The sequence below is a fragment of the Rhamphochromis longiceps genome, linkage group LG19 (genome assembly GCF_057381845.1).
Source record: "Rhamphochromis longiceps isolate RC_006_pf linkage group LG19, R_longiceps_female_GT1.1, whole genome shotgun sequence".
NCBI classification, from domain to species: Eukaryota; Metazoa; Chordata; class Actinopteri; order Cichliformes; family Cichlidae; genus Rhamphochromis; species Rhamphochromis longiceps.
In genome coordinates this window covers 28,946,051-28,969,316 of record NC_140575.1, presented here as the reverse complement: position 1 = coordinate 28,969,316, position 23,266 = coordinate 28,946,051, and the positions used below count along the sequence as shown (strand labels likewise).

The 23,266-nt window shown below is 42.3% G+C and overlaps 1 protein-coding gene across 7 annotated transcripts in view; it reads left to right on the top strand.

The window, feature by feature from the left end:
* Nucleotides 1-23,266, top strand: part of kidins220a (kinase D-interacting substrate 220a) — a 46,162-nt gene that overhangs the window by 12,845 nt on the left and 10,051 nt on the right. For all 7 annotated transcript variants that reach the window (XM_085390596.1, XM_085390595.1, XM_085390594.1 and 4 more), the window contains exons 15-24: nucleotides 238-403; nucleotides 603-754; nucleotides 1,501-1,601; nucleotides 1,741-1,926; nucleotides 2,108-2,248; nucleotides 3,127-3,364; nucleotides 4,743-4,834; nucleotides 7,201-7,345; nucleotides 7,788-7,950; nucleotides 21,730-21,908. In XM_085390596.1, coding sequence (XP_085246722.1) covers nucleotides 238-403; nucleotides 603-754; nucleotides 1,501-1,601; nucleotides 1,741-1,926; nucleotides 2,108-2,248; nucleotides 3,127-3,364; nucleotides 4,743-4,834; nucleotides 7,201-7,345; nucleotides 7,788-7,950; nucleotides 21,730-21,908 — 1,563 coding nt within the window. The remainder of the gene's footprint in view (nucleotides 1-237; nucleotides 404-602; nucleotides 755-1,500; nucleotides 1,602-1,740; nucleotides 1,927-2,107; nucleotides 2,249-3,126; nucleotides 3,365-4,742; nucleotides 4,835-7,200; nucleotides 7,346-7,787; nucleotides 7,951-21,729; nucleotides 21,909-23,266) is intronic.

Below are 23,266 nucleotides of genomic sequence, written 5' to 3'. Positions count from 1 at the left end.
CCAATCCTACTCCATCATCATCCTGGTTACACCATACTTGACAGCATTTGAAAAATTTTGCCTGTCACATTTTTTTTTTGTCACTGAGGCTTGGTCCTGGTAAAAATCTTACTGAATTTCAGAAGCCAAACCTTTTGAGGTTTAAGAAGATAAAGTAATCACAGATATTGGTTAAATGGAGTAAGGTGGACAATGTTATTTTTTTCTTTGTTGACTGTGATATGTCTTTGCATTTAGTATTGGTGTACTTCGGAAGCCGGCGTGAGAGGGAAAGCTGGAACTGGGCATGGGTCATCAGCACCCGGCTCGCTCGTCATGTTGGTTACCTGGAGCTGCTGCTCAAACTGATGTTTGTCAACCCTCGTGAACTCCCTGAGCAGACCACCCGCGCCCTTCCTGTCAGGTGACAATGATGCACAGACACAGAACTACATCCACTCGATTTATTGTAGTCAACACATAAAATACACCTTCACAATTTTCTTGTTGTAAGTTGTAAAATGCAATGCATTTGTTAGCACAGTCGACTAACTCTGTATATGTCTGCTGTAGTGATGATATTAAACTAAATACTGATCTGCATTCTCTCGCTCTTTATGCAGGTTCTTGTTTACTGATTATAATCGCCTGTCCAGTGTTGGAGGAGAGACGTCAATGGCTGAAATGATTGCAACGCTGTCAGATGCCTGCGAGAGGGAGTTTGGCTTCTTAGCCACCCGGCTGTTTAGGGTTTTCAAGAGTGATGAGATCCAAGGTGATGTTACTGGCTTTTTTTATGAGTCATGTCAGGACTCGTAAAGAAAAAGTTTACTGAGACAATAAAGAATATTACATTTACAAATAATACACTATATAACTAAATGCTGTTTTTTTTTAAACGTGCTGCAGTTCAGCAAAGGATAAATAATATAAATTATGTATTTTTATTAATCAGAACTTGTGTAAAATTCTAATGATGGGAATTCTGTGGGAGTCTTATAAGCATTGTGGACTTTTCTTGGTGAACCACTGCACAAATTGTGATGGTGAGTCATTGTGGGCAAAAAATATGACGGAAATACAAATGAAAGAAAGCGCTCGAGAGACAAAGAGATACCTGTGTCGCAGTAAATAGACCTTTGAAGAAAGCTGTGCAAACAATCTCCCGACATCTGTCTCCCTCTTTGTTAGCTACATTTGGTTTGGTCATGCAGGAGTGGTTTTAACCTGCTTCAACAGCAAACAACAAATGATAAACAAAACAAACTTGCAAGTTAATGGTGAAAGTAAATGAATAGAAAGAAGGAGCAGGCTCCAGAGTAGATTCAGGACCAGAACTCCCAGTAAGCCCAGTATAAACACCGGTAGCTGCTGATGTAGCAGGAATTTTTTTTAATTCATTGTTTTATTCAACTTAAAAAGTCTTTATATCCTTCTTGATGTATTTTTAGCATGTGAAGGTGTGTTGTGCCCTCTGTGCATCTGTGTAATATTACTGTCTCCTTTCTGTGAACCCCTTAGGTCAAAAATGGAAGAAAACATGTTGTGTTCCCTCATTTGTACTCTTTGCATTGACGCTAGGGTGCTTGATCACTGGTGTGGCACTGTTGTCTATTTTTAAGGTAGGTGTTTTTAGTTCTCTGAAAAAAATACTGTGTAGGTGTATTTTGTTTATCCTGGTCTGAAATAGCCTTACAAGAAGAGAGCCTACCCAGTATGTGTCAGAGTTTCAGTCCTACTTTTTATCTTTTGGTTCCTCAGGTGGACCCTAGGAATCTGACAGTAAATGCAGTGCTGATTGCGATGGCTAGCATGGTTGGCCTGGCCCTGCTGCTCAACTGTAAGACCTGGTGGCAGGTGGCTGACTCTGTCCTCAACTCCCAGAGGAAACGCCTGCACAGTGCTGCCAACAACTTGCATAGACTCAAGAGTGAAGGGTTTATGAAGGTAATTTAGTAATTGTACATAAGAGAAAATGGAAATCCTCTGACATCCTGTTGCCATGACAGTGGGGCATTCAGTTTGCTTATGAAATTATGAAGTTGTGCTTTCTAATTCAATTGATTTCCTTTAGTTCATAGAAAATGAATTGGCTTTGATTTGTTTTGGGGTTTTTTATGTCTCACAGGTTCTGAAACATGAAGTGGAGCTGATGTCAAAAATGGCCAAAACTATCGATGGCTTTACCCAGAACCAGACACGCATGGCGGTTATCATTGATGGGCTAGATGCTTGCGAGCAGGACAAAGTGCTGCAGATGCTGGACACGGTGCGTGTTTTCATGTGCGTCAGTACAGGCAGATTAACAATTAGAGCAGCTTCCTCTTGACTGAAAACAAGATAATGGAATAATTAGATTTTTTTGACATCTGCCGCTCAAGAAAATTTATAACTATGAGCCAGAGAGTTTTAGAGCATCTGCCATGTGGTTTAAACACAAAGTGGGTCTTTCACCTGTGCACACAGAGACCACACATCTCTGTTGCACTGCAGCCACCTTGGTGTTCCCAGCTGCCTCAGCTTGCCTCCAAGTTTAGATTCTTTTTCCCAGCTGCTCTAATATAATTTCCTTTAGCCAAATGTTATTATTTGGTGAAGTAATCCCAGGGAAGACGGCAGCCTCCTGTGTGCTAATGCAATCTTCTCATCTCTGCAAGCATGTCCCAGTCACTCCATAACCTTTTTCTTTTGAGAGAGACTCAAACAACACATTTGTCAATTAACTAAATGTAATTTTTTTTCTCTCAGTCTGTGTACTTTTGCTAACAGATCATGTACATTAAAGATGCAGACATCATGTGAAAACATTTTCACTTGATTCTGCTGACAGCTCCTTTTGGACAGGAGGTTCATCGTCCTGCAGGCGAGCCTTAGGGTTGTTGGCTACGGGTTAACAAACCAGCACTGCATCTAGCACAAATTGATGTCCTGTGACACTTGGACAATGTCTCTTAGTTAGTCGAGTGGAATTCCCCAGCACCATGTGCTGTGGACAGTCAGCTCTCACAGGAGTCATTATGTTTAAGTACTACAGCTGACTGACTACCTCGAGGTGTCGCGTCATGGAGTGATTAGATTGTAAACATATATTTAATGCAACTGAAAGATACTGAAAAACTTTCTTATGGTGTTTCTTTTTCTTTCCAGGTAAGGGTCCTCTTTTCTAAAGGCCCTTTTATCTCCATTTTTGCCAGTGACCCCCATATTATCATCAAAGCTATCAACCAAAACCTCAACAGTGTGCTAAGAGACTCAAACATCAATGGACACGACTACATGAGAAACATTGTCCACTTGCCCGTGTTCCTCAACAGCAGAGGATTTAACACAGCTAAAAAGATGAGCATGGCAGCACCCACCAACGGGGAGCCACTGTCTGGTGAAGGTACACGACAAAGGCTACACGTCTTCCTTTTAAAGTGCTTTATTTTTTTCTTTACTGTCGTCTTTTAGTGTGTTATATAGCTTTTTGTGTGTGAAAAAGTCTGCAAAGTTACACCCAAAGTTTACTACAAAGGGAGTTAATCTTTCCCACAATAGAGTGCTGCTACTGAACAGTTTAAAGCACCTCATTTGTAGGTCAAGTGTTACTTCCCCCACATCTATGTCACAATGAAACAAACATTTCCACTCAGCAGCTAGTTTGACACACCATTTTTACTTACTTATTGAAGCCATGCTAACTCTAAAATGTCTCACCAAGTGCAAACACACTAAGTCTTCTGTTACTGGTTGCAAGAGCAAAAACAATGTGCACTTCCCCCATGTGAGGAACCCAATAACCAATTGATTACTTTTGGCAGTGTCCCCATAACAATGTTAGCACATTGTGGGGCTAATTTCACAAGCCAGAGCAATAGTATATTGGAATTGTCACACTGAGGCATCAAAATTTGTAAGCTTTTGTAGATGTGAATGCTTTTTTGTTAGCAATTCCCTCATAGTACATTTGTAGAAAAATATACCGACGGGCACTGTTCTTGATCCTGTTATTTTAAAGAAAGCAATCTAGATTCGCAAATGTCTTTAACGGGTTGTTCCTTTGCTCATGATCATCTCTGCACCAAGGTTATGCTTTATGTAAGGTAGCAACTTCTGCAAGACTTTTTTTGTTCTGGATCATATTCTTGGCTACACCCCAGGATTTTGTTAGCCACTAGCCACTAGCTGGTGGTGGTCAGAGGGCCCGGTGGCGCCAGTGTCCGGCAGCCTCGCCTCTGTCAGTGCGCCCCAGGGTGGCTGTGGCTACAATGTAGCTGCCATCACCAGTGTGTGAATGTGTGTGTGAATGGGTGGATGACTGGATGTGTAAAGCGCTTTGGGGTCCTTAGGGACTAGTAAAGCGCTATACAAATGCAGGGCATTTACCATTTAGCTCTAAGAAGGCAGCTCCTCCTCATAGAACTACGCTAATTAGCCAACGCTCCAGGCAAGCTGACTCATCTAGAGTAGATTGGAATTTTTGTAAGTGGGGTCTTAAAGAGGCAGCAGCTGAAATGATACGTTTCAGTGAGATAATAAAAAGTGGTCCTGTATAGTAAAGGGAAAACCATGACCCACCCTTCTAGTTGACCCACAAATTAAAGTTATAAACTTGTAACTGGGCATAATATGGTCACTTTAATATATACAAGTAGGTTTACACAGAGCTTTGAGGCATTTTATAAACTCATAGTTTCATAAACTGTTTTACATCTAATACTTGGTGATGCTTGATCGTCTCTGTTGACACTTTGACTCTTCCTCTTCATCCCTTTCTCTAGGATGGCATGAAGACACGGACAAGAAGATGTCTCAAAGCAGCCTGGCTCAAGACCAGGCCAAACTTGGCAGCAAGAATGCCTTAAACCGCAGGGTAACAGCTATTCAAGTCAAGTTTGTAAAAAAAAAAAGTATTACATGTAATATTTTGGTGGGATTTACAAACACACATCAGTGGTTGATTTCCTAACTTTAGGTTTGTAAGTTAAGAAGACGAGGAAGAGCCGTGGTAGTTCAAAACAGATTGTTAATAAAAAGAAAAATCAAATAAAAAAACTCCAAAGTGTCATTAGTCCAAATTCTACTTTAAGCAGGGAGTGTTCACTGCTTGCACCAGCCTGTAATACCCAAATCAAAAAGGCTGCAATAGCATATTGAAGAAGCTTTGGACACAATATGAAAGCAGGCAGGGTTTTTTTTTGTTTCAATAATTTCCCCAAAACCCACGCTGTTTAGGAAAGTACTTAATATTCACGTTTGATTTCTACATATTAATCAAACAAAATGAAAAAGCTGCCAGTTCACTGCTCTTTGACCAGAAAACATTGGCTTCGTGTGAGATATTCTGGCTGAGAAACCTTCACTGCTATCTCTCTTCAGCCTCCTCCCTGAAGGAGGGAGGAGGAGGGGTTCAGTACAGGCGTGGTGTTGGCAGGCGGTGCAGAGGCCAGAGGACAGAAGGAGACACACAGAGACAAAAAGAGAGAGGTGCTCGGTGTGCGGCCAAGGTTCCTGGTGTAATTGATGTAATGGCTGTTTATCCTTCCTGCTGCGTTGCCACAGCCTAATGACAAGGCCTAGCAGCAGTGGGTCCCTGTGACAAAACACTGGCACCAGGTCTGCTGGCAGGAGGCTAAGTGACTCTGCTGCTGTCGCTGATGCCTTCCACCCTCCTATGAGACCTTCCCCCCAATCCCCCCTTTCCTTCCCACTTTCCTTTCTTGTTTGTTTGTTTGTTTGACATTTGGTTGTACCTTGGGTTTACCCAGCATCCTCCATTATTGATGTTGGCCCCTTTAATACAGGGCAGCATTCTCTTTTTATATGCCGCTAGCTAGCACTTGGCAGGAGGGCCCTATTTCTAGAAGTGGAGATTAAAATGAGGGGGCAGGAGGGCAAATTGACTATGAGCTCTCTCCACACTGAAATTCTGTGACTTCTTGAATTAAGTGTGATGCTGTAAATATCTCTGTAGTATTTTAACATTTATTGGATTGAAACTAATTGCTGCTTAGTATTTCTTAGCACTTCAAGGAATCATCAAAATAAACCATTGACGCTGTGAAGCTACAGCAAAAGTTAATAAATACCAAAAAGCTAGCCCCAAAGAGGTGTCTCTATGATAGACCTTTTTGGTTCAGACTGAGCGGTGGCCATATGTTTCATCTCTCTGAGAAAGAGGTCATGAGACTGGTGTTACAACTTCAAAGTCAACCAAAAGGCTTGTCTTGGCTCATGACCATTGCAGCTGTCTGAAATCATCACAGATGTTCTCCGGTAGATCTGTGTCAATAGCTTGCCTGTGTGTCATGACTTTTCAGTGTTGGACAGCGGCTCTTTGATTTCTTCTGTGCAGTCACAGAGATTTAGTGCTGTGTATGTCATGGCCATTAAGAGATTGGTTATATGGAAGGAAAGAAACCCATGTACATCTCTTTTACAGGGCTTATCGGTATAAACCTTAACTGGATTATGTTGAGAGTAAGGTAGTGTTTGCTGTTAAAAATTATTGTGGTGCTGCTGATACTTTAAAATAAAATCTCTCTCTCAAATATGGGGTATGTGGAATAATATAGAAATGATCCCATCTAGATGTAGTCGTAGTCTAATGAAGCAAAGGTTCTTAAAATGGTCTTAGATCACATGGTGACCATGAAACCTCTCCTCTGGTCTCATGATGCACATAGCGGGACAGTAAGGGTGCGTTCTCACAAACATCAGTCAGGGTCCACAATAACTGCTGCAGTTTCAGTTTAGAAGTCTAACATTAAACAGGAAAAATTTATGGCTCTCTATGGTTCCTTTGCTGTATTTCTTTTCCATGTGTGGCTAGAATACACTTCCTGTTTTCCTGGTCCCTTTATTATATACTGTGAACCAGTGGTGTCAAATATAAGGCACGTGGGCCAAAGTCGGTCCGGCAAAGACTCCAATCTGGCTCATTAAACAGCTTTAGAAAATGTGAATGTGGGCACAGATTTTAAACTTTTAACTGTATTTATGAAGACTTTTTATAAATATAGAAGAACCTTAGAAGAACCTTTCCTGTAATTTTATGCATTTATTATGTAGTTTCACCGGTTCTGTCCACTTAAGATCAAAGTGTGGCCCACGATATAAAATGAGTTGGACGTCCCTCGTGTAAAGTGTTTTTTGGCGATCCATTATGTAACTTATTGTGAAGTAAAATGCAGCATGTACCATCTCCAGCCTCATGCTAATGAGTGTTTGTCTGCTAAGGACACATACCGACGGCGTCAGATGCAGAGGACCCTCACCAGACAGATGTCCTTCGACCTGACCAAGCTGCTGGTGACCGAGGACTGGTTCTGTGACATCAGCCCACAGACCATGAGGAGGCTGCTCAACATTGTTTCTATTACAGGTGAGGAATTAACCATGATCTGCTTGGGAACTGTACATATTATTACAGTAATAAAGCCATTTTTTTTTTTTACATCAACATCCGCGCTTCAAGAGTTCTGTTTTAATGAAGAGTACATTTTGCTTGTAAGCTTAAACAGTAATTTTAATTTAACCACAAAGGCTTGGCAGACTTAGGATTTAGAGGTTATAAATATATTATAATAAATTACACAAAGGGTACAGTAATAGAACAGAGTAGAAGATTAAAAACAGTTGGCACTACCACTGACAGTTTGTTTTTAAGCAAGTTGGCACAACAAGCCCCTATAGCTGATTAGTGCTTGTGAGCAAAACCATTATATGTTATACAAGTCAATGATGCAGCCAAAAGAAAATGTTTGTTATTAAGCAGATTGGAAGTGACTTCTGTGGCCCCTAATCCTCTGATTCGTTGTTGGCAGGTCGTCTGTTACGCGCCAATCACATCATCTTCAACTGGGATCGACTGGCGTCATGGATAAACCTGACAGAAGAGTGGCCTTACAGGACATCATGGATCATCCTGTACTTGGAAGAGGCTGATGGGATGTCTGATCAGGTTACTCTCAAGACCATCTATGAGAGGTATACACACACAGAAACATCATCTTTTGATTAGTTACTGATCTGATTTATTGACTTTCTTGCCTTTCTTTCCCGGGTTGTTTTATTGCCTTTTATTCATTCTCTTTCTAACTTGAGGGCAGCACTAGCAGACTGATCATCAACTAAATTATCTAAGTGAAAATTAGATGATGGATGTATTTGGATGAGTAAAATTCCACATCTTCAAGCCGGAATAAAAAGCCTGAGATGTCAGCTAAGAATTTGCTTTTATTGCTCTCTGTTTAAGTAACCCTAACCAGCAGGTGGCAGTAGAGGATTTTGTTTTCCATGCAGGCGAGATAATCTGTACACATGTAGTGCCAAAGGCTGTGCCACACTAATTGGCAACTGTCAGACAGATTTTGTAATTGACCATAATGTTCAAGGCGAATGATGACTGAGTTATTGCCCGGATTCGAGATTCACAAAGGGACACTAATTCTTTAAAGTCTACAAGAGGAGCAGTAAAGTCTTGTCCCTGTGTGTGTATACTGTGAGGTCATGAATGCTTTTAGGCGTGCTCACCGCAGACGAGAGGAGGAGACCGATAGAGGCTGAGTCGCTGGGTTTGGGCGCTGTTGTGCATCAATCGCTGGCCTTTAAAGGTTGCACTCTGTCACAATACACTAGCGCCCACGACTCCTGCGGCAGGGAAGTGTCACAGACGGTTATTGTCAGCTATTCAGCCAGCTAGATTCAGCCGACAACTCTCCATCCCCCATCTCCAAACACAAACCACTACCTCATTAGACTGGATTTTTGCTCTATGGTTTTTTAAAGGACAAAAGTTATTACCGTTTCTTTTTCCATATGGCACTACAGAATGCAGATTTTTAAATGTCTCGTTTCTCTCTGCATTTTATGGGAAAAAATATCACTACATTTCCTCCTGTGTATGTTTACTCTACTCGCATTCACTGGAGACCCTAAAAGAAACGTTCTTACTTTTGCTGTAATTATTGTGGAAAATAAGAGAGCCATAAAAACTGATGTTTCTACATCTAACAAAAGGCCTGGATTCAAGTCTCCTTACCGCAGCATGGGGTTGTACTTAGACTACTCATTAGACCTAATATAGCCATCATCTTGCTTTTGACCAACGGCCCTGTCTTTCTTTATCTTCCTCCTCGCTGAGTGTCTTTCCAAATGGCTGCTCTGTTCCGCAGTGGCCGTCGAAGAAGCTGGCTTAATGATGATGACAGGAAGCCTCGAACAGGCTAAACACAACGCCTTGCCTAGAGGCCTTATCTCCTACACCAATCTTCCGCTGATAAGACTCAGGCCTCTGTCTGTCTGTCTTTTTCTGTCTCTGCTCTTTTCTTCCTCTTTCATATGATCTGAGGCTCTTTAGGCCCTTTTTTTTGTTCTGGATGAGTTATTCTGTCTCATTCCCTTTAACGACGGATGGGCACTTGACTGACCTCTACGAACCTCGGGGTCTCGGGGATTGCCTGCCTGTTTGAGAAGTGGATAGCTTCTTTTATTTGCTTTCCTTTTCAGAGCGTTAAAAAATACACACATCCACCCACGTCTCGTTTCACAGCTTCACTTTGACCAGTTTGATAATTTCCTTTTTTTATACTTAGCATCCTTTTGCTCATGTGGTTCAGATCTCATCTATTCTTTGTTGTGTTTTATTTTGCAAACATGTGTGCGAGTTGTCATGCACAGCCTTTTTTACACAGCAAAACTGCACATCCCCTGAGCGTTACTAAGTGAATATATTAGTGGTGAAGTGAACGTGGGGGGTGAGTCAGCCCCTTATAGGTCAACTGTCGCCCTGCATCTCAGTCACAAGGCAGCAGCTCTTCCTCTTCTCTGCCCTCTCTTTGTAAAAGTGTCTACAGCTAAGTATACCACAGCATCAAAAATAAACTTATTGTTAACCATAAGACTGAAAACAGTGCAGCTGTGGTTGCAATTAAATATTTTTTTCTGTTTCCATCTTCATAAGTACAAACGTGCTTTAAATGGGGCTAACCACCATTAGTTGGTCTCAGTTCAGATTGCATGCCCCATACATTAAAACTAAATTAACTCTCACACTGTAAATTATTATGGAATACACACAGGCCTTTCAGTGAAGGGGGTGAGCTGAACTCTTAAGAAATAATAAACAGAAATGCTTACCCACCTTCTCTCCTATCTCACACAAACAGACAGGATTTCGAAACAGCTAAATGTTTTTCACTAACTTGCTTTGCATTGACAAGCATCAATGAAGGGCTGTGAACTGTCATTTTAGGACGTGGCGTGCAGAGAAAAGCTCACTTCTGATTCCCGTTGCAGGAACAGGCTAGTACAGCCGTCTTAATCTGATGGAGAATGCGTAATCGGTTAATAACTTCAGCGATTTCTATCGTTAATGCTAAGACTGAGGGCCGCCCAGGCTCATGCATGGTAGCTGAGGGAAAGAGGTGTGTGAGGAACAAAGACGGCACTGTCTGAAGGAGATACTGGTCCAAAGCAGTCAAGCTTTTACTCGAAGCATAGGTAAAATGTTTGTGTCACTACTTTCACAGGGGAAATTGCAAAAAACACTTGGGCGAGTGAGGCAGCCTTGTGGTGTGTCCAGTACACTGACAGAACCTGAGAAGAAAACAAAAACTCAGATGCTTTAGACCAGCATCTGCAAGTCTTCAATTTGTAGTTGTCAAATTAACAAACCCAAATCTTTCTTTTGAGTTTTTTCTTTCCATTAGTAAATTGGATCTGGAGCCTGCAGCATTATGACTATCATTTTCGGTTACATCATTACTTCCTCTTCGTTATTGTCTCTTCTCAGGAGTTGTTTCTTAGCTGCCATTAGAAACCTGATGATTATAGCTACCCTGGCCCTCTCCTGCTTTGCGGTTATTGCTGTATATTTATTTCCTTGAGCTTTTTCAGCATCATTATATTACATTTTGCCATCTAATGGAAATTCATTTGTAGAGTGAATTTAAATGTCTGAACAAGTAGTTTTAGGATGTTGAATACACATCTGTTATTATTGTTGTGAACGGTTGGTACTAGTCTCCATGGGGGTTTGTATTTGTGAATAAAAAGCAAAAAAAAAATTAAAATAAGTGATCAGAATATATTTTCTAAACTTAACTACAGCTGTGTCCTTTTTTCTGTTCTTTGTCATTAGTTGAAGATTAAAAGCAGTGGATAGGCATTAAGGACATGGTGTTCAGCAATTAATTATGCAGAATTAGTCAACAATCAGCAAAAAAATCAAATGTCTAAATGACGAAATAAAAAGCAAACCAGCAAAGTTAGCAAATAATTTGCTTTATAGTGTAGCAGTATGGCTGACAGAAGGTAGGTATTAGCAAAGAGAAAAACCCAAAGAACAACGAGAAAGGATAAGCAATGAAGACACGAGGCGTGTAAATAGTGAGTGGATGAGTCAGTTGGCAAAAATATGTGATAAGTTGCTATTTTTTAGTGGAAAAAATTAAATATTGCTTCCAGGCATTCAAGTAGCTAGAACCAGAACCAAAGGAGTTCCTGCTTTCTTTGGTTTCTGAAACACTGAATATCTTTGGGTTTGGATGTGATTTAAATATGCTAACTGCAGGATCTTCAGGGACTTTCAAATGACTTGTACTTGTTTTTTGATAATTTGTTTCACAGTGAAGTAATTTTGGATGTAGGGTTAACATACTTGGATCTAATCATCTGTGAGGGCGGGTTCAGTCGGGTCCTAAGAGAGTTTATTCCTGGACGCCCAGATCCAGTTTTCAGCTCTAGAAAAAGAAAAAGAAAAGTGTCACTGGTCCACTGAGCAGGTTCCTGCGCTGCTCTGACATCTGGTACCCTGTGTGTGCCAGGATGCCCCTGCTGCACTCAGGAGTGTGTTTCTGGCGTTGCACCTGAATCTTCTGTTCATTACACACCCACTCATATATATACACACAAACTATTGCATGCCATGGACTTATAGACACTCTCTCACACACACACTCAGGAGTTGTCATCCGTGCATGTTTCAACTGAAACTCATTTGCCACTACAAGTTTTTGCAATTTACACAGGTGCACACATGAAATCACATACAAATCTTATGCATGCAGTTGATAGAAAACTCACAAAAATTCACACACACTAGCTAGCTCTCACACCAGTGCAAGAACATATGTCACCCCCAACTCCTCTGAGAATCGGTGTAATTAATCAGACCCTGAGATGCAGGCTGTGTTCAACAAACATGCGTACTCACACACATTCACACAGTGCAGGAAGCAGAACACAGCAGAGAAATTGTTGTCAGGTGAATTTGTATTTAGAAACACAGTGACACTATGTTTTGTAGTATTGTGGGCAAAAAAAAAATTCCCACTTTCTGTGCCCTCTGTGCTTTTAATCACCAGGTCACGGCTTGTGAATAACGAACCGTTTCTCTCATCCTTTCATCTTCTTTTCACCTCCGATTTGTTGGCTTGACCCAGCATTCACCCTTTCAGTGATGTACAGCCAGCCACTCGATGGACACTTAAAAACTTTTTTTTTTCCACTAATCACAGTCTGAATGAATATGCAGCCCACCAATTCACTCTTAATTAGGGAGACTCTTATCCCAAGTACTGAAACATTAAGATGACACTCTCTTCATTCGGGATTACTTTAATTGGCACAATTATTGTAATTTGGTTGCAATTATGTGCAGGGATAAAAGCGCCATTCCAAAGCTCACGCTGGTGATTCCCTTTATGCGGAGTTCTTTTAATAAGCTCTTAAAAATCTGGACTCAAAAAATGGCGAGACCCTGTTCTTTTGTTATAATGAACACTTCTGAACTTTTCCTGCCCTCAAATGAAGAAAAAAAAGTCTTTATTCTTCACCATACAGCCCATTCATATGGAGTTCTGTCGCATTTGCAACACATTCTATAATCTAGCTGCACGACAAATGCGCAAAATGGTTTTCTTCCCTCTCTCTGTCCTCTGAGAGAGCCCATTGTCCCTGTACCCAGGAGGTATTTCAGTGAAATACAGAGTAAAACTGGTAATTCGATCGTTCACTGCGCTGCCATTTGCCAAGAGGCCTCCAAACGTGTGTGAATTTGTAAAGGCTAATGTGAAGTCACCTGTGTCTCAATAGAGTTCTGGCTCCATCGCTGATAGGACACCGCCACTGAGTCTACACACTAGTGTGCTGACAGACCACCTGACTGAAGGGAAGATAAAGACAGACGGAGACAAAAACGAAACTAGGGTTGGTGTGAGATAAAGATGGAAAAACAGGAACAGTTGGGGGGTGGGGGGAGGTAAGAAAGAGAGAGCAAGAAGAAAGAGTTCTGTCTCTGGAGGTAAAATAAGGTAACGGAACCAAAGCTTGTGAATACTACAGAGGATCAGACCAGATACCAGCAGGATTACCGCATGAGGCGTTTGCCATTGGTGTGCTAGCGTCTCGGGTGTATTTGAAGCCTCAGGTGATGCTGCTGCTCCAAGTGAGATAGTCCAGGTGGTGGACACACACACAGAAATTCATGCACATGTCCCCTGGGTCCCACGTGGCTGTTTATATTAGTGAAACCGGTCCTCTGCTGATTCCACTTGAGTGCACGTATGCGTGTGGGTCGATTTGGCCTGCTCTGTCGTTCTTGCATCCCTCAGGTGTTTGCTGGCGTTGACTAAGGCATGAATCAGCCTCAGCCAGCTCCAACACCACCCAACCCCTACTGAGCTACTTAAAATGTAAAAGGAAAAAAAAGACAGCTCTGGCCAGTGTGTACAGGTGACACAGGAGGAGGTGTGTGTGTGTGTATGTATGTGGAAGAGGAGTTTTTGACTGCTCTTGTGTGTATTTGTGCAGGGAGGCTACCGGAAAGAACGTTGTGCAGCATTCTTTGCTAGAAAATCCTTAAAGCCTTTTTCATTTGTGCCTGCAAGCCGAGGTTGAAGGATTAGTCTAATTGGTCAGAAACAAGAGAGCTGCTCTGTTCTCTTTTTGTACAAAGCACAAATAATCATTTTTAAATGCAGTAAAAGCCCCACCGCTACACCTCTGGCTGACCTCTGCTCCGGTCTTAGAGCCCATCCATCAGACCACAAGGTTGGGTTAACATTTAAATGTGACACTTAGATGGAAGAAAAAGAGCAGAGGGCTGAGAAGCTGACAGCCGCCTGATACTTTGGTATTTCTGCAGTGTTGAGCATTATCACTGATCTCTCTCGTGCTTTCCCGTGTCTTTGTGCTGGAACTGCTAGAAGGTGGGGGCTGATTATAAATAGCAGCACAGGGTTACAAGAGGGTCGGCGCTGACCTTTAAGGGGACAGTGAGATTCACCACTCAGCCACTGCGGGAGCCACGGGCAATCTTGATACGCACACACACACATCCGGCTCTTAACTGACATTAACATCCTGGCCCTTCAAAGGTCAATGGAGGTTAGGGCTTGTTAGAATATGTGTGCAGAAACCACACGGAAATTGCAAAGAAGCCCAGAGAAACATATTGAGGATTTAGCCTCTGAAAGGTTTCACAGGTGCTTTTTTTCTACATTATCATTGACTTTCTGTGATCTTGTTGTCAGCCTCTGTAGTAGTTGCTCAAACAGTCTGCTTTTTTTTTTAAGTCCTTAATAATCACGCGAGGCTTTACATCCTTGCCTCTAACTTGGATGCAAATTGAACTGGAGAAGCTTTTGTTTTACCACAGTAATTTCCTTTTCTTTCTCTCACATTCTCATTGATTTTTCTTTTTCTCATTCCAGTTTCTCTTCTTATTATTGACACATGTATCCCTTTCAGTGACGTTGAACAGGATTGCTCGTCCAGTCTGAGACTCCCAAGTTTGTTTGTCATATTAATTTTTCACTGTATGGATTCATTTTTATTCCAGCTGCATAATCTACAGCTGCCCATTTGTCTTCACTTTAGCAGTCCACCCCACTTAACCGAGCATCATATGGCCTATCAACTGGCCATTACAGCTATCAAACAACCACATGTGCTGATATGAGCTTCATGGTGCAATTACTGTCACAATGAACAAACTGTGTAATGACCCAAGGATGCTCCAAACTCTCTTCTTGTGCGTAAATCACTAAGTTGAGGTTTACTGTTTTAATATTTGTCAAGAATGAGGCCCTAGTTGCTCTGAGTGGAGGGTTCAGTTAAGGTTTTTGGGGTCTGGAACAAGGAGGCTCCATTTCGGCGCTACACATGAGTTTAATCAACATTTCACGGAACCACTGAGCCCTGAGCCCGTTTCACTGAGAGGCCGCTTGCTCCGAAACTGCTTGGTTTTTATCAGCATGGTGTGTTTCCCATTAGCCTGCTTGTCTCTGTGGTTTGCTTTGGGATGCACAGGTCCAGCTTAGTACAAGAGAGTTTCAATTACTGGACTTAACTTTGCCACAAATGTATATGGAAAGCAGACGCTGCCGCAAGTTGTCAGTTGGCACTGCCAAGACAAGGAAGCAAGGAAAAGGGAAGGTTAGAGACGAAGAGGAAAGCAGAGACAGGGGTGTCCACAGTACTTGAAGCATTTGCTTTAAATCAAGGAAATGCGTCTGGATTTTTAAGGAGACAAAGAACATGGCGTCATCTAAAGTGAAAACATATTTTTGCTCTCCCCCTCTGCCTTTGGGTGGTGGAGGTCTTGGCAGCTTCCATTGTAACAATAACCTCCCTCAGCCTTGATGCTGTGAATCCACGCGCCAACTCGCCTGTCCACTGTTTTTCCAGAGAGGGCCTCGCTGTTTTCATCCACATGCTGGGTAGACACTACCAGCAGCTCTGACATGACTCTGACCAGGAGAGGAATGTGCCGGACCCGGGCCTGGTTAACTTCTTCACCCACACATTGTTGTACTGGTCGCACAGTGTCTGACATCGAAACTCTTGAGCTTCTCAAACACAATGCGCACAGGCGGTTGTCTGTTCTGAGGCATCTCTCTGTCTTTGGGCCCCTTTATGGAAATGTTTGGCAGAGAGACCACCTCTTTGTGGCGTGTGTGCGAATGTCACCCATAAGCACAGTGGGCAGCAATAAAGCAAAGTCAAGTGGCACATTCATACTTTCTGTGCCCAGCGAGAGTACTGAAGAGAGAGCGAGCGAGATGAATTCTGCTCCTTCCCATCAGCTGCAGTGTGTGGGAGTTGAGAGGAGAAGAAAGGCTATGCCCCAGTCAGCTTTGGGACCTATTAGCATTTGGATAAGCCCAGAAAGCTCCCAGTAGCCACGCCACACAGCAAGAGGTTGGACCTGTGCGCCTGCATGACTGCAACTATAAGCCTGGTCCTGTCAATGGGCCTATTGTGCTACAAAAATGGCTGCTGAAAATTTTTTCTTCATCTGCTTGAAAGTAGTGTAGTGGCTTCTTGGACACTGCAAACAAAACATCCAACTTCTCATTAAGCAACTGGTTTCTGATAAGAATGACTAATTAGTCCATAGTGATTTGCAGCCAACATCTCAAACGATAGGAATTCTAGATATTGGCATTTTAAGTGGTCGTATCTCATTTTAAAAGTGTTTTTATCATTTAATGGGTACATGCATTTCAGCGTGTTACCCAGACTCCTGCAGTCAAGTTGTTAGCTCTCAGTCCATTAGTACTGAAATATCATTTATGGTAATATATTATTATATAAGGTGTAATAATCATAGCCTCAATATAGGGACTCGCACATGTCAGCAAATTCCTGGAGGGAGATTGCTGAAACTGTCAGAATGGATCTCAATGGATGTATAGAGAAAGGAAAAAGTCTTAGCTTTTCATTTGTTTCAGTCGTAGCTTGCACCAGATTTACAGTAGTGTGAAAAGTGTTTCCCATTTTTTTGTATGTTTGTTATACTTGCATTTTCTAAATGAAGGTGAACGAGCTAAACTGCCTTTTTAAGGTCATGCCACAGCATCTCAATCGGATTCAAGCGAAGGCTACGCCAAAGTCTCCATTTTCTGTAGAACCCAAGTGCACTTGAGCTTGAGGTCACAAACAGATGGCAGGGCATTCTCCTTCAGGATGTTTTGGTAGAAAGCAGAATTCATGATTTCATTTACCACAGCAAGTCTTCCAAACACTTTTTCACACCACTATAATTTGCTGGGTTGTGTCCCAGTGCATATAATACACCGGGACACAACCACAGGATGATTAACACATAATACAGCATGCAGACGCATGAATGCTGGCAATGCCGTCGGCTGCTTAAGTAGGTTACGTTGTAGGCTTTACCAGTCTAAATCAGCTGTTTGTCATGTTCTTTTTCAGAAACCCAATATGGCAATGGGTCACAGTAGCTATATCCATCTTTTATGTACAGTTTATGCTTATTTTGTGGGGGGGGGTTCCTTTTCCACTATTTGTTGATTTGTTTTGTTTTTCACGTTTTGGTCCTCCTTGAAGCAGGATTTCCACTCAGTGTCTGTCTTTCCTTTCTTGTCTGAATAGGTAGTTGGGAACTTAGTCGTCTTCTTATTCTCTCACAGTTTGTCTGGGCATGATGGATGTACTTGACTTGCTCTTAGCAAATCCAGTTGTATTTAGAAGAGACATCTGTCTGTGCTCCTGTATGCTTGCACATTGTGCATTACCAAGAGCAAACACACAACTCAGTGAATTATGCACATTGTAGCCAGTTTCTTGGTTGCCATTGTTGTCCAGTATAAATTAAGGGTTTTTTATTTGTTTGTGAAACTTGTCTCAGTTTTAACAAAAGCAAATGTGTCTGAAAATATGACAAGATAAATGAGTTATTGAGTTATTTTCAGTTATAATTCTTAGTAACTTATCATCTAACATATGACTCCTCGGGCTATAATAAATCTATGAATATAAACAGTCTGTAGTAGACCAAAATTTCTGTCTGTGTGTACATCTAAGCATAATAAGTCTCAGTTATACTTTCATAATTGGAGCCCTTTCTAATTTTTTTTCCTGTTTACACATTACAGAGTTATTTTAGATGGTCCTATAAAAAGATATAAGATTCCTTAGAAAGTCTGTGGAGGATGTTCTTTGTATAGCAAAAGGAAGTGCTCTGTGTGCGTGCATGTTTGTGTGTGTGTGACTCACTGGCTCCTGTTGGTCTGTGTCTTCAGACCCACAAATAAACAGCACTAAGCCAGCTGGAAATGGGGAAAAGCACAAGATTCTCTCAGTCTGTGTATGGGTTAATACAGTTCATGAGAAAAGGAACCAAACACCCCCACACACATACAGTACACACACACACACACACACAGACACTCGCGCATGCGCTTAAACACATACTCCACCCTTCATCTGTGCCTTTGAATTTTCCCATCCTGACTGCCCAGGTGTCTGCAGTGGATATTACATAATTGTTCTCGTCAGTGTTATTTGAATCAGCACTCAGGCTGACACCATCAGTGGTGGTGCTTACGTGCATGTACACTCAGGTAACAGCTGTGCCTTCAGAATCACACTTATCCGCTAGGTCACAGCAGAGGGTTCGTCTGTGTGCCAACAATGAGCTTCCTCAACTTTTTGGGTCTTATTAAAGGTTCTAATGGAAGAAACACTGAGAGGGCTTTATCCACTGGAGCCAGCTGTGCTGCTCTGTCCTCTCTACTCACAGCCTTTTCTGTCTCCTCACTAGGGATGGGTATCGTTTAGGTTTTATCCGATACCAGTACCAAACTGGTACTTTTGAAATGGTGCTGGTGCTTAAACGGTGCTTGAACCGGTGCTTAAAGAATGAAGAACACGAACTTTGTCCAAAAACCTCTCGTGTTTAGCTGTTTTTTTGTAAAAAGACAACAATGTTAGCCTTTTCTGCAGCTATAGGGGATTTATGGCATCACTCTTGGCTGGAAGCAGTGCTTAAACAATGGGGGGGGAAAAACACAAACTTTGTCCAAAAACCTCTCATGTTTAACTGTTTTCCACTTTTTCTTTGGTCATTTTAGCCTTTTTGGCCAGGGTGAAGTTAGTATCTGCCATCAAACAAGAAGACAGCCGCATGTAGCTATGATGATGTTTGCTAGTTCACCTTACATGCATTAATGTAATAACGTGGTTAGCCTACTCAACGTAAATTACACACGAACAACATTAAGCTACTCACGCAGAGAAGAACGGCTGCTGCTGCCATCATCATCCTCATCATTTCTGCTACACTGGCAGGGCTAGGGGCCAGGACTCTCCTCTTTGGGTTTTTGGGGGATGTTGCAAACTCCGGGTCCGATAACAGGCACCACACCCGCAGTAGATGTGCACGGTGCACAGTGCAAGCTATCAAATACGGCGCATTTCTCTGCTTTTAAAAACACGCTATGCGTCGCCAGGTGTTTCATCGGATTTGAAGTGTTACCTCCTTTGACAGTATCACAGTATCAGCTTAAAGCACTTGTTGCAGGCTGCTGAGTTTGCATCTTTTGCTGTGAAGTACAGCCAGACTTTTGACCGCTTCGCCTTGGGCATTTTTAATCTGTAGCTCTGCTCTAAAAGAACGTACGTACCTGGGCCCGCCTACTACGCTTGCAAAGGTAAAATGATTGGCTGGAATCCAAAGTGTATGACATTTCAGGAAAAAAAAGCGCCGAAATAAAGCACCGAAATGTGCGCTGCTTTTCGGTCTGGTTACTACCGTTTATGTCCGGTACCGGTACCCATCCCTACTCCTCACTGTCTTTTCTAAGTAGCAGTTGGGTGGGTACAAAGGGTTGCTGTGAGCCACCTGGGCTGTTCTAAGAGAAGATCCTGAGTGGGAAGATAAATATGAAAACATTCACTTGATTCAACTGAAATAATGTATATGCTATCAACATGCGGGATTTGCATGTCATATATTTATTTTTCATTTATTATGACTACCAAACACGCCAGAATGTCTCTCTAAGACACCCAAATGTCAGTATTTCTTGTCAGACTTGAGCATGAACCTGCAACAAGGTCACAGGTTTTAGCGCTGCAGCAGCAGACCTGTCTATCACCAGCCATCTGTCCTGTGGAAATGTCCTTGAACAGAGGACTGGAGCCCTACCTGTTCACTCACTGTAAGCAGTCTGGAGTGTCAACTAACAGCCAGAAATGGAAATTATGTAACTTGTAACTGAGTGTTCTGCACCTTTAAAGGACTTGTTTGTGACCACCCATCACTGAGGTATGAGAACTTCACTGGAATGGGCTGATGGAGGACATTTCAGGCCACCGTGTTAACCAGATTAAGTTAGTTTATATTTTGGATTATTAGCTAACAGTCTGCTGTGTTGAGCTCTGGCCAGATGCTGACCTCATCCTGACTTAGCTAGCATGCAGCAGCAGCAGCAGCCGTACTAATCATCCAATCAAGTCACAGAAAGACGAGTCTGTGTTCACTGTTGAAAACAGCTCAGTCTTTGAGAAAAACCCCAACTTTTCCAGCTTGTATTCCCTGCACAGCTCACCACTAGACAGACTGGATGATGTATTAGAGGAGGGTGAGTTGAGGTTGATCTGTAAGGAGGGAAGGTTAAGGGAGATGTAGGGAGAGAAAAGCATCTACTGAGAAAATGATGAAGGGTTTGGATGACAAATGGAAGCCGAGATGAGAAAAATGTCTACTCCCCACTGAAGTCTCCTCATTCATCTGATAAGAGCTGCATACTCTCATGATGAATGGCCGGTGTCATAAGTCACTCCAAGTTTCATATTTTCCTGTCTGAATGATAGGATCGGTCGAGATGTACTGATTGCTGTGGCTTGTTGTTGTTTGTATCCTGTGTATCCTTGGCCTCATTTTACCCTTTCTGTGATTTTGTGATAGCACTTTTAACATTATTCAGCTTAAATAAAAGTCCTCACTTCATAACCTTTCAGCATTTGTAATCCATATGCAGCATTTCCGGGGTCTAAAATTTGGTTTATACAATTTTAATTTTAGTGTTTTAAAATGGAATATTCCATAAGCTGAACACAGCGTCGATAAATTGTTCTCATCTAAAGTTCTTCATGTAGTACAGCTTTTTCCCCCCTGCTGTATAGACCAGGAAAACTATAATCATGCAGAAACAGAACAACCTCCAAACGTGGTGTTTACTTAGGGCCTGTGATAACAAACATCACGTTAACCGTAGCAGCACATCATGACGCGCTTCCGTCTGCTGCTTGCTAAATTACCCTGATTGTCATCTTCTCAGGTTTCCTCCTCTGCTCAGAAAAGATAACATCCCTCACTCTATCTGTACTCGAACATCCCCGCTTTCACTATCTCGCCTTTTTCTAAATCCAGTTATCTCTCTACTCTCATGATGATGATGACCGTTGTCATATCTTTTCAATCTTAACAGAACTGCTTGTTGTTTCCTCTTTCCTTTTTTTGTCAGAATTTAATGATTTCTATTTTTTGCTATGAATCCACAAGTCAGAATTTAGCATGCAGTTACATATTTATGCCATATTTGTCAGTAAGACAGAATAGTTTGTCGTCATCCTTGTGCTCTCTTTGGTTCTTAACTCATAAAGAGGAGTAAAAGGTGTCAAATTGTAATATTGTTTCCAATTGGTGCTTTTTAAATTTCTGTTATTTGTATTGTTAAAGTATTTGATCAAAGGGTAATTTACCTTTCTGATTTCTAATTTAGTGTTCACGTGCAATACAAGATGTAGTAAAATGGTGTTAACTAATGTCATACATACATTCTGATAAGTCATGCCAGCAGTGGTTGCAAACATCACATTTCTAAACACCCTCAAATAGTCAGTGGTGCCATGTGTTTTTTGTTGTCCTTGGCATTTTTCGTCTTAATAAGTATCAATTAAGGTAAATATTCACTACAATAACTCCTTCAAAAATTCTTCATTCCTCTAAAGAATCTCCAAGAACATCCCGACCACAAAGGACGTGGAGCCTCTGCTGGAGATCGACGGAGACATCCGCAGCTTTGAAGTGTTCCTCTCCTCCAGGACGCCTGTTCTTACTGCCAGAGATGTGGAGATGTTTCTGCCCTGCACTGTTAACTTGGACCCCAAATTGCGGGAGATCATAGCAGGTCTGTACACACATGGTATATTTTACAGATGGCAGAAAAAAAAACAAACCCTGCCATAAATAGCATAGTGTTAGTAGATATTTGAGTTGCAATATCCTGTCAGAACAACTTCAGTGCTCTTTGGCAGTCTCCTGTGCTCTCCTGCAGGGATTAGCATTCTTTCAAAAGATATTCCCTCATTTGGTATTTTGATGATAGTGCTGGGGAGTGCAGTCTACCACATCCAAATCTGTTTTATTTTGTTGCAATCTGGGGAAAGGAAAGGGAGCATGAAGGGGATGAACTCTGTTGTTGCCTCTGAAGCTTTCAGCCACATCTCATGGACATCTTCAGCAAACGGACAAGCTCAGTTGGCACGTGGATGATTTAGCTGTTATGATGGGACAAAAACCCCCAAACTGAATAGTGAACAATAGCATGGAGACACTGAAAACTGTCCTCTATGCAATGTGTCCGGTGCAGTGCCAGCTCATTTGGCAGTGGCATTACTCATAGCATTGTAGCAGGGTTTGCTCTAAAATCGCCCACTGCAGGGGCTCTCAGTAACCCACAGCGTGGGTCTTGTTTCCAAACAATCAAATGTCGACCAGCGCTGTACGATCAGGACAATGCCTTCGCTCCCCGTTTCCAATCTGGCCATAGTGCAGCACCAAATTTCACACTTTGTAGTTACACTGACGTAATAGTGCATCACTGTTAAACTGAAAGCCAGAGCGGAGTTGTACTTTCGCTACCGTGCGTCAGCGTCCATTCGGCCCGTACAGGAGTGTGGATGACGCCTGGTGTGAAGCTGCTGCATCATAGCGTTATGAGACCACAGAAAACACACACTCGCACACACAGAAAGTCTGTTCCACTGAAACAACTTTGAGTCACGGAGGGCGCAGCTGACAAAGTACTACAACCAAACGCCCCGATCTGTAAGTACAGTACTCTGTTCCTAAAAAGGTGCGTGTAGTGTATGCATCCATGAAACATGTGTTTGTACGTGCTCAAAACTGTGGGCGTTTGTGCCTCCACTCTTATCCACGGCGAAACGGAAGGTGACCAACGCTCCTACCCAGTCATCGAACTCCCTGCGCTCCCCTCCCTGACCAGTTGGTACTTGGTGCCCAGTGTCCTGTGGCCAACCAGTGGGCAGTGCTGTCAGTGATACCCGCCCATGAGCCTGACTCACATCATAAGGCCCCCATTGTGTTCACAGGCTGGATTGGGTCTCACTCAGCGTGTCATTCAGCAGCCACTTGTATAACCAGGAGACATTCTGGTGCCTGCTTCTGTTTCTGGTTCTTCCTTTCTTGCCAGCCGCACAGAGCTACTCTGTTCTGTCTTCGGGCTTATTTAACTTTAATTTGGGA